Source organism: Sceloporus occidentalis, unplaced genomic scaffold (genome assembly GCF_023333645.1).
Source record: "Sceloporus occidentalis isolate IW3139 unplaced genomic scaffold, rSceOcc1.0.p SCAF_6, whole genome shotgun sequence".
Taxonomy (NCBI): Eukaryota; Metazoa; Chordata; class Lepidosauria; order Squamata; family Phrynosomatidae; genus Sceloporus; species Sceloporus occidentalis.
The window spans coordinates 111,358,959-111,371,235 of record NW_028316986.1 but is presented as its reverse complement, the minus strand read 5'-3'; the positions used below and the strand labels follow the sequence as shown (position 1 = coordinate 111,371,235).

At 38.2% G+C, this 12,277-nt stretch overlaps 1 protein-coding gene across 1 annotated transcript in view; it reads right to left on the bottom strand.

The window, feature by feature from the left end:
• Positions 1-1,135: 1,135 nt before the first annotated feature.
• ASCC3 (activating signal cointegrator 1 complex subunit 3) overlaps positions 1,136-12,277 on the bottom strand; it is a 332,057-nt gene continuing 320,915 nt past the window's right edge. Inside the window, exons 39-42 of the mRNA XM_089530681.1 lie at positions 11,725-11,866; positions 2,920-3,129; positions 2,219-2,394; positions 1,136-2,118 (exon numbers count right to left, since the gene is read on the bottom strand). Coding sequence (XP_089386807.1) covers positions 1,968-2,118; positions 2,219-2,394; positions 2,920-3,129; positions 11,725-11,866 — 679 coding nt within the window. The 3' untranslated portion in view covers positions 1,136-1,967. The remainder of the gene's footprint in view (positions 2,119-2,218; positions 2,395-2,919; positions 3,130-11,724; positions 11,867-12,277) is intronic.

Below are 12,277 nucleotides of genomic sequence, written 5' to 3'. Positions count from 1 at the left end.
CCCTTGTGCCAAAAATTTGAAGATCAAAAATTAAACTCTTTCCAATGTGATGTATTTATTTTGCAACAAGTATATTGCAAACCTGACAACAGGAGCTTGAATCTCAATCCTATGCATTTTAACACATGCTTTCAAATACAGTATGCCTTCAAATATAATATGGTAATATTGGTATTGAAATAGCATAAAAGCTTAGAGATGGAATATCTGACATATCCAGTAAAGGGGACTAAGCAAAATTAGCGTGCTGCAATTGAAAGATAACAGAGGATACAAGAGTAGTACTGGTATGTCACTCTGTCATTTGCTGCATTTAGTGAATGTCTGCTGTAAAATAGGTTATAGTTCCACTGACCATTAAGAAGCCAAGCCCTTCCTCCAGTCCATCTGCCTTGGTCCAGGCCTCGGAGGTGGAGAAGAACTGCTGGACCTGATCCCATTCCCCACCACCACTCCCTTCTCCTTTTGTGTCATGTCTTCTTAGATTGTAAGCCCGAGGGCAGGGAACCGTCTAACTAAAAGATTGTATGTACAGTGCTGTGTAAATTTACAGCGCTATATAAATAAAGGTTAATAATAATAATAATGATCAAATTCTTTTCATGAATGGAATTGGAACAGGATGTCTGTTTTCCTTCCCACTGCACTCCCAGGACTGGCTGTCCAGAGCTGGGAAACCCTTTGGAGCCAGTTTTCAGGAGGCAGGGTGAAGAAATTTCTATTGAAGCAGCTACTGAGTGTCAGGTTCTAGGCCAATGACAAAACATATTAAGCAAGAGTGGAAACAATGTGCAACTTCTGGTTACAGTGGCAAACCTTAATACTGAGTACTATGTAGTTTTGTGCATGGTTTTTCAGGGCTTCTTAACACTGCATTTGTCAGACACAGCAATAATGTACTAATGTGCAAAGCACTCCATGTTACTGTTCTCAGAAATTAAAGAAAGAAAAGAAAGAGAAAGAAAGGAAAAGAAATAGAAAGAAAGCAAAAGAATAGCTAAACGTACTAGTATATATGGAGGTTAAAATATACTGTAGATGAGACATGCCCACTGAGGTAAGGGCTTTGGAAAGGGTATTTCTTGTTTACTTTTAATGTTTTTTTGTTCCAAATCTTTTTGTGAACTTTCTTGTGACTGCAATGTGTCCTGAAAGTCATGTTGGAAGTATTTTTAATAAATTAGTAATAGTAAAGTCAAACTCAGCTATCAACTTAGATACTCTCTCTATAACTTGAAAGGCAGAATCAATCAAAAGAACAGTGCACGGTGAATTTCTGAAGAAGGCTCATGGGTACAATGACTTTTCAAACATATGATGTGCTTAAGTGCTGAAATTTATTACTACTTTCCTATACATTTTACATTGAAAAATCCAGGATGACATATTTGTTACAAGCATTTTGTCTTCAGTACAAATGCTTGCAATGCACCTCAGCAATATTTCTTTTTCCTATTTCTCATAAATTAAAAAGAGGACAAGATGCATGGACACAGAATGGCTGTGTCTGAAAGGCATCCTCTGTGTACATCCATGCTCTCAAAGAGTTCTTCCGGACCACAGCTGGCTCTTCAAGAATTCAGGCTACTGTAGTGAACTCTCCCGATGTGCATGCTCATTTAAATGATGTTTCCAGATCACAGTGAGTGGTGACAATAACAATTCCATGTATTCTAGTGGAAAAGGTAGAGCTTGCAAATTAAAATATTAATTCCTTTCAGGTACTGATCTGCCAAAATCAGACTGTGGCATATGTATTAATAGGAAAACAGATGGATTACACAAAATTTCTATTTTTTAAAAATGCAATCCTTTTATCAGGTAAAAGGCCACTGTGGCTATCAGAATCCATACATCAGTCATTTTCAATTTCTTGGATGTCAAAGTTCAATGCTGATTGTGCTAAGGCAAACACTGTTTACCTTTCCCAGAATGAACATGCTAGCAAGAGAGAGAGTACACAGGCCTTATTGTTTCAGACTCAGGTCATTTAAGGCATCAGAGGTTTCTGTATTGACCTGTGCAGAAGTACAAGCTGGTAGGATATTCAGATAAATGTCATATTGTTGGTCCATTCCAAGATAGCTGTCACTCATAAGATATAATGTGTAGATATACCTGTAAGATATATATATAAAAGAAGATGTATTAGTTTCTTTCTTGGAAGAAGCCAAAGTTCAAAAATTCAAGCTGTGATCTCTATTCTGCATCATCTTACTTTCCAGGGGTTTCTGGGGTATAAAAACCAACTGAGATTGCACTGTGACTTCTGACATATCCAACTCGTTTCAAAGCAATAAGCTCTTTCTTGTCAACTTCTCCTAGGATCAAGAACCATCCTTCATCTTTGGTCTTAGGGAACCGAGGTGCAACTGCTTTGCTGTCTTGCTTGCCCTGGAAGGAAGGAAAGCACCAGTTAAGAGCAGGGTAACTCCAATGTTGCCCTAGTGGAAGTCTGCTAGTGCAATGGGTCTCACTTCTTTTCTTCCCCCCCCCCTGCAGCTCTCTGCACAGCCTTAAATTTGTTTTGTAGGCTTCTGCTTAAGGAAGTGGTTGAAATGACAAGTGAAATGACTCACCATTTGATCCAGCACAGCATGACCTATATAAAAATTGATTCTTCATATTTAAATACAAAAAATGTAAACATATTTATAAAAATGTATTGATTCACTGTATGGTCTTTTCACATTCTTTGCTGGGTGCAGTGGGACCAGTTGGCACAATCCTGAATTTTCACTGGGCTTAGAAAAATTAAAGTTTGAACAACTACTATCAATCACTGTGTGACTTTTCAAGTATATCAAAATCAGCTGATGGAATCATGCCATGATGAATAATGTACCTAAGGGTAACATCAGCAATGGGCATTTGGCACCAATGTGAGGAACTAAACAATTACAATAGTGAATACTCTACCTTAAAATAACCAAAATGCAATCTCCGCAGGTTTATCTGGAGCATGTATTCTTGATCTGCATGCAACTTCACCCACTTTTTGTCATCCTGCATGCTCACTGTCAGCATTGGCACAGGTAATTCCTTCTGCTCCTGAACTGCACCATTCCAACAACCTTTAATAAGCATACTGACTTCTACTACTGGCAAGTGGGACAAGAAATGCCAAGCCTACAACAAAGAATAAATATGTACTTTGAAATAACTTTCAGCTTTAACCAAAATTCTATTCTTTACAAGCGGGAGGGAAACGCCATATTTTGTAGCTATCCCATTCATTCTGAAATTTGAGATATGTTTGAATTTAATTTTAAATCATAGCTTTTAAATATTTCTATATATTGTACTTTGCATCCACCTCAATCACATCGCTCTAATGGTTGTCATAAAAGATTTCAAGAGATTATCAGGAAAATGTGAGGTCCAAAATTAGCATTCTTGCTTCATGAATAATGTCCAGTATATTCCACTTTTCAACAGTTCATTTCCTTGTAAAATGTGGATACAATGGGCACAACCACAGCAGAATTACAAACAAAAATGATTGGGAAATCCCTCCTTTTCAATTCTGCTGAGAAGGTTAAATTGGGCTATTCATACAGTATCACACCAGATGTACTGTATGATAGTCATCTATTCTACTCAGCACTAACTTAAGGCAGGATACTCTGTCCCTAAGAAAATCACACATACAACCAGTACTGTAGAATCTTATGCTGATTAATAGCACTATTCTAGTAAATTATCAAATAAATGCTATCCAGTTAAATAGTTTTCACTGACCAATTAATAGAGCTTGAATCAGCACAATCTGGGTATCACTAAACAAATATGAACAAAAAGCATACATTGTGTGATATACCTTTGGGTCCCACAGAGTCCTCACCCTTCTCTGTATTCTGGCATCTTTTGGGGTTGTAAGGGAAACTGATGTGAACTCAGAAACGGAGTCCCAGCTTTGTGGGCTAGCTTGCAATGGATAGTTTAGCTGCCATTGCCTACAGAAAGAGAATAGTGGGATTCTGACAGCTTGGTGAATAGTTCAAGGCTGGGTTATAGGCTTAATGTTTAGAAAGTTGAGAAAATGAGGTGCCCTGATTGTATCAGTGGAAATATGTTCCACAAAGCCACTACTGTGTAAAATTCTATTGAAGAAGACATATCTCTTCTATCTTTTTGCATTTTAAGGAAGTACTAGCATTAAAAATAACTGAACACTTGAGTGAGGAATGAAATTTAAGTTAAATGGATAAATAAGATATGATGGAGTGTGTAGATGTTATAAATGTTATTAAAATTTTGTATATTTATATGTATGTTTTTATATATTGTGTTGTAAGACTGTATGTTCCAGTAGTAATAAAAATCATTAAAAAATAACTGAACATTGTTAAAATATGCTGCTCCTTCACAGTTTATTACAATAGTATTTGATTAATCTAACCAAACGAGCAATTGAAAGGTTTATTAATTGACCTTGAGTACAGCAATGGAAGCTGACAAGAACAACAACATGGTAGGACTAGAGGAACAGCAAGTGGGTCAAGCTATGCCTACAGTCAGGGCTACTACCCTTTGGGGGGACAAACCTCTTTGAAATTAGGGGTTGCAAGTTTTGAAACAAGGGTGATGGCACATTTTTATTACCTACTGACTCAGGGCCAGTTAATTTAGGTTCTGGTAGACCTTAAGTACAGTGCGCCCATGCCATATGCGGGCGCACCATACTCTGCTTCAAGCATATGCTGAAGCCAAGTGGCAATCAAACAAATGGCATACTCACCTGCACCCCACTGTTTGCAATGGGGTGCGAGCATACGTAGGATTTCCCTTACGCTGGGGGGGGGGGAATTCCAGAAATGATTGTATTGAGTCCCACTGTATTTCATGTCAGGGATGATGGGAGTTGTGGCTCTTCACCTCTGGCCTGGAACTCACCACCTGGTTGTGCACCACGCTGACCAGTTTTGGCCAGTTGTTATATCTTTGCAAGAGTTGCAGAGAACAGGCTGAAGACCCCGACAAACTCTCCAAGCCTTCTCACTCTTGCTTCCACAGAAGTCTTCACCCTTCTTCACCAGGGTCCTGCTGGTTCTTGTAGCTTCACCCAAGACACCAGACAACTCAGTAGTCTTATATAAAAGATCTACTTTATTCTACTATATACACAGCTCCAAACTATCCAACACAACAATACTCCTCACTACTCCAATACTATCCAACTACTACTACCCACAAAACACATTGGGATTCATAGTCATTAATATAGTCAAATCAAGGTACCACCTACTGTTGTCTGTTTCCACCCAGTAGGCGTGTACATCATTCCCATTGGTTCTCTTGTTTCTATCCAGATTAGATGATTTCATCATCTCAGCCTTGACCACTTAACAATTTTCAGGTGTGTCCAATTATTCACTATGCATTTCTTGTCCTTGGCACTCAGTACTTGTTAATTGTATTACCATTCACACCTGTGTGGTTCTCCATTGGCTTCTGCTGAGTCACTCTGACTCTCACATACATGTTTTATTTCACTTACTGTATATCCCATGTGGCTTTTTCCTTAACATTTCAATGACTCACCTATATGGGAAGATCACCCATTTTATGGTCTCTTTTTTCTTAGCTTACCTAACTATGGGCCTCCAGAGTCCGATTTTAGGATACTTCCTTTGATCTCTGCCTTCAAGTTACAATTTATCGTCTGAGGTTTGAATTGGGATATCTCACGTTTTAATCCTTTTCCTGGATGCCTGTGTTGTATGCATCCAGTCTGTGAATGGGAATTGTTAATAACCATCAAAACTTTTTGCATTCAATTTCCTTCCAGCCTCACTAGCTGCAGCCCTGTCTCAATTATGTGTACTGTATATATACTTTAAATTCTGGAGAACACTTCTTGCATCTGTTGAAATGGCCTACATTCAATGTAAGCTTGTGCTACAGCGAATTTGTTCATTTTTATGGTGTTACAGGATGCTTTGTTGCTTATGGTCAAGATTGCATCATTTTTGAATTCCACCTCCAGTGAATACTCAGTTCTTTCTCCAATGTGGCACTCAATGCATAGAGATGAGATTTTGTCACATTTCCATAAGATTCAGTGGGTCTGTTTGTTTTAATATAATAGCCAGAGTTGTTACCATAAATATTTCATTTCTTAGCCTCTTATTTGACTACTTCTGCACAAATAAAACAAATATGAAACCCCTCAAGAGTACTACACATGCTTTACAAAGATTAATTTATGTCCAAATTAGAAAAAAAAGCCTTACCTCTACTGATTAAAGTATTCTTCTATAAGCCACTGAAAACTACTTATAATTACATTCTGAATTAAATCTTCCCAACATAATCCATAATGAGTGAGTCACTGAAGTGCTAATTAGTGATAAGGCCAACCGCAGAGAGTTCAGAAAATCAGTTCAGATAATTACCCAAAAGTTCAAATTCTTATGTAAAGTTATATACACTCTGAAGTTTCTTACCGAAACAAAGTGAGACAGATCTTGAATGTACTTAAAATAGTCAGTAATTCTCTCTTCTGCTGTTTTACTTGGCAGTTTTCAGGAGTTCCTTGAGATTAGTTTTCTCAAAATATTTTAAAAACATTCTTCATTAAACACACTGCAGAAATAATCCAGTTTAAGACCACTTTAACAGCCCTGGCTCAGTGCTAGGGAATCCTGGGGAATGTAGTTTATTGTGGCACCAGAGCTCTCTGGCAGAGAAGGCTAAATGTCTCCCAAAACGACAGTTCCCAGAATTCCCTAGCACTGAGCCAGAGCAGTTAAAACACTCTCAAACTGGATTATTTCTTCAGTGTGTTTTGGATCTATATTTTGAATTGAATTGAGCACAACTAAAATTTAGCAACTTTGGAGTGCTTCTTCAAGAACAGCAAAAGATTCTGTCAGAATACCCACTTTTGTCCCATATCTGCTCATTCCCATTTTTCTGTGACGTGATGACCAGGCAGGTGAGTAGCTAAGGTATGTGCAGACAGAATTCTGATAAGAGTCCCTATTGTAGTTTTCACTGCAGACAGATAAGGGCTAAAAAGCCTTTCTAAGGAGGGTGTACAGACCGGCACTTTAAGCTGGCCTGCACCCAAACAAAGGCTGCAGTAGGGCTGAGCGTTCACACGCTCAGAGCCCTACTGCCTCCTGCAGACCACCATCTTGACATGCATCCGTCCAGATGGCACACTCCATGAAGATGTCCCTCGTGTGCAGCGCCCAAATGGAGTTGTGCATGAGGGGCATTATAACACTGTGCTGGGGTGCTTATGGTGCCCCTTGTATGGCATAAAGAATAGCGGCATTTTGCAGCTCCATTTTACACCGGGTTGGGGGCGTGGCATGCTGTTGCTGTGCCCCCACCCCAGCGCTTCCAGGGACGGCATAGAGCCACCCAAACTGGGCTGTCTATACAGCCACTGTCAGTGGCTGAAGAACAAATGACTCTGCTCCAAAAGGGCAACAACATACTAGCCACAATGATATGGGTGCTTTTCTTCTTGTAGTCTAGAATGTAGCAGTTGGTATGTGGCTGGTATGAAGCAGTATATAAATGAAGTTTGTTTGTTTGTTTGTGGTTGGCACCATCCAGAGATGCACTGATCTCCAAGGAGCTCTATTTACTACTAGCTGCATTCCATGTCCATCTTGAAATTATGGTTTGACCTTTTAAACCCCTGTGTGGCCTGGAGATATTTGAAGAAGTAGTGCTTCCTGCATGCTCTCTTTTAGTGTGGCTGGTGGTTTCCATGCCTTATTTTAGACTGGAAAGAAGTCTAATGTTAAAAGGTACTGATTCTTATCCCCAGTGGCTGATGCTGGCCAACAACCACTGAGGCACAGAAAACATGTTTTGGTCTGATACTTAGAAATCTACAGTTCAAGCCCTAGGGCCTAATGATAGATCACATGTGTGATAAGGAAAGGCTGCATAAATATCTACAGAAAATATTATAGCTAGACCCTTTCTTAAGTCTAGGCATGGAAGATATGACCCTTGTCTGTTTCTCAATTGTATGTTTCATTGGCATCTTAAAAACAAACAAACTGCTGTTTAGTGATAGTACGAAAATTCTTATTTTCAGGCACTGTTTTAATTAAATTTTAATAGCACTAGATTGCCCACCATACTAATACTGTCTGTCTGTCTGTAACTCTGTCCAGTGCACTTTTGACAGACAATTTCAATTAGCACTTGACCATCCAGCTTCCTATGTTGAATTTTTTTCTAATCTACAACAAACATCAGTAATTGGTTCTTCTTCAAAAAATAAATCAAAACCCAAATCAACCTATACAAATTAAATCTTTTCTTTACCTAACTGTAGGGGAAAAAGTCCTGCCTTTATGAAGGTTATCTAAACCCCAGGCTGTCTGATATTTGATGCCAGGCTTGTCATAGATTTTAATCAGTTAAATGACAACTCACAGAGGTTAGAGGCACTTTAAAATGGATGTCCTTCAAACTTTTCTGTGAGAAAAAAATGCATTGATTTTAAATTGTAGTCAATTCAAAGTTACTTTATACCTCTTTTAAAAAAGAGTGCAAAGAACAATGGCCAGCATCCACTTGCAATATGTGTTCAGCACCTCCTTGTACAAGATTCCAACAGGATTATGTTCCTCCCCACAGACCTGGGGCCTATTCACATAACACAATTATAGTGTTCTTATTACGCTTAAGCTGCCATGGCAACACAGTATGGAATCCAGGGGCTTGTAGTTTGGTGAATCACTGAAGAAGGTTTCTGTCTGAGAACTGTAAATGCCCCTCCTTATACTGCCAATTCCAGGATTCCATAAAATGGAACTGTGGCAGTTAAAGTGGAATAATAGTGCTATAATTCTGTAGTCTGAATTACTTCCCAGGTTGTGTGCAATGGGACATTACAGAGAATGAATACACAAGTTGCCATGTGTGCTGGATTGGTGAGGGCAGGGAGAAGAACCTAGAAGGCTATTGGAATCTTCTGGTTGTGGATACTGTGTCCATGGTGGATTTTTACCTAACTGGTTTAATGGCAGATTTAGAAAGAGGTGGATGTAAAATTAATCCCAATTAATCCCAATAACATATCTCTATGATAGTTTATTTTTTAAAAAAAATATGTGGCAGTCATACACATGTGGCAAGGGAACAAAAAAAAAAAAATAGAAGCAACATACATTTATAGGTTTCCCTTTCAGAAGTACTGTGGACATCTCAAACACTTTAAGAGTTTTCTTCTGTGTTGTAACATAATATATTTTATTTACAGTCACACACATCTTGATGTGTTGTGCAGGCACAGTTTATGTTATTGACGTATTAAAACAGACACATGAAAAGTAGGGACTCACAACACACACAAAAGCTATTTTTGAAGAAACTGCTAAGACATTTCAATACCAGCCAAACATATTTATCTGAGGATTAATCTTCATCTATTGAATCAGACATGAACACTACCATGCATACAATTATTTAATTAGCAGCCAAATCCTCTGCCAGTCAGCCGCTGTTCCAGGCATACTGATGGGGAAGTAGATGCAAATCTCACAGTAGTACTGCTTTTTCTCATTACTACTGCAATTAGCACTTAAATTGATGCTTTAAACATACTAATTTCTAGAATAATTCAGGATTTGTATGTTACCTGAGATCGTCTCACTGCAGAGACGACACCAGATTGCTACGCAAATTGAAGCACTTTTGAGCCAAATAACCATCATCGTATCAGACGGAGCCAATTTGCATTTGCTTTTAAAGATAACAGAGGAGCAATTTATGCAAATAAATTAAGTTAGTTTACTTCTGAGTTTTCCCTGAACTAATTATAACAATGTTCTAATTTTTCAACATATCCACAACTTGGACTGAAGTCCATTTACAATGTTTGAAATCTGCTTTTAAAAAGGTTTTGTTTCAGTCTAAATGTATCTCTATCCACAATATTGCTAACAGCTTATATGCATGGATGTCACACACACACACACACACACACACACACACACACACACACACACACACCCCTTCTGCTTGTAAGCCAAATTTTAGATCATTAGAAGTTAATGCAAAGGAAATACTTGCATTATCTTTAGGTAAATACTTGCATTATCTTTAGGTAAGTCACCAAGAGTTTGAGAACTTGGAAATAATTATGGATGGTTTCTTGTTTGTTTGTTTGTTTGCATTTAATTTGTCATTCTTGAATACAGAAAATTCTTCAACATATGACAGCTTTTATAGGATGCAGTGTTTTGACATATTTCTACCCCAAGCCTACCATAAAAAGCAGAAATGGCAGAATTTTCCTATTTCAGGGTTCAAACAAACTCCAAAGTGTGTGTTTATAGATTTGAGCAATTCATGGACTTGAGTAGTGAGACCATTCCAAACTAATTTGAATGTTTTCTTTTGCACTGCATTATGCCACATCTTATATGCATACATTTTATATCACATGCACCAACCACGAAGGTATCATTTTCTGGCAGAAATGATGCCTGGTCTCCAGACTGGCTCTCCCATGATTCCTCACCACTTGCTATGCTGGCTAGTTGCTGATGGGAGCTGTAGCCCAATATGTGGAGAGGAATATATTTCTGAAGCCTATCATAGTATGCACACATCCCTGAGTATCCAGTTTAATACATAATCGCTTAGGTAATTAGCTATTCCTGTGTAATGATTACTAAGGATCAAACTGAACCACATTGAATCTACCATCCTGGGGCTCACCTGTCTTGGTTCTAAAAAGACATAGAAACAGGCCTCGGAGGTGGAGAAGAACTGCTGGACCTGATCCCATTCCCCACCACCACTCCCTTCTCCTTTTGTGTCGTGTTTTCTTAGATTGTAAGCCTGAGGGCAGGGAACCGTCTAACTAAAAGATTGTATGTACAGCGCTGTGTAAATTTACAGCGCTGTATAAATAAAAGTTAATACAGTAATAATAATAAAACAGCAGGTCTGTTATGAGCAGAGATCCTATGGTGACTAATGGATCTTGATGTGTTGTTTGTTTTTGTTGTTGTTATTATTATTATCATCATCCCAGAGTTAATGTGAAAGATAAGATATACATCTTGATTTTGAATTTGCACCATTTTTCTGGTCAAGGAATGTGAAAAGAGAAAGAAGGGCTTTTTTTAGTGGTGACTCCCAGACTCTGGAACTCCTTTGGATGGAAGGCTAGGGCAGGTGCTCTCTGTTATCTTTCCACCAGAAAGCAAAGAGCTTTTGTGTTTTAAATGTTTTGTTCTTTTAATGTTTTCACTATATTTGTCCTTTTTAATCACAAGCTGCCTTCTTGGGAATACTTGCACCTGGTACCTGTTGCATGGTTGTCTATCTGGTGTGGCTGAAACATGAAACAGCAAACCAACTTTTTAGGTTCCATCAATTGGAATGACAAGCCAATCCTCTCAAAGGAGTATGTTGTGAAAATCTTACCCAAGCAGCTTTGGGAAATACATTTTGGCTCTAATACTAAATTTCTGGGTAAAATTATGTGGGGTGACAGGAAGAATTTATACTGGAGAACAGGTTACACTGAAATACTGGTTTTCCTCCTACCAGTTCCTAAAATAGTTGTAAGGGCAGGCAACATATTACTTACTTATGTTTATTATTTCTTCTTCTTCTTCTGTCATCATCACTATCATCACTTTTTCTACTACCAAATCCTGAATGTTGCAGTATAAAGGAATATAAATTGAATTTGTTCATCATTACAATGGCCAAATGACAGGAAAATATTACCTGTGTAATATGTGTGGCATGCAAATCATGCTCTACAATGGAGGCAAATATATTTTCTTTTCTGTCACAAGCAGCTATCAGTTCAGGAAGACATTCTATAGGTCCCTGGTAACTGCCTTTTCTCTTTCCTTGGTTCCACTTCCTGGGAAAACAGTAAACACATAGGCAGTTGAGATATGAAGTTAAGGAAAGCAGGAAGAATAGAATGAATAGGAGAGTATGTAAAATTAGCAAGGCACACTTAAGAAAAATGGAAACTTTAAGTGGATCTTTAACAGTCTTGGTAGTTCATATCAACTGCTTTTTTGTTAAACAAAACTAAAATGGAAGATTACTATTATATTCACCATACTGCAAGCTCCATAGCTTAAAAGCCCCCTCCCGCAAAACACCACACACTAGGGAACTGTGACAGGGTCAAAGATCATTAAGCAGTTACCCTCTTGCTTTAAACTGGTCTAATAAGGAGGAAAAAGATCTTTACCATGTAGATTAATGGTATTGATTTAAGTTTCCAATTTAAAAATTAACATGATGACAATCTCCCTCATAC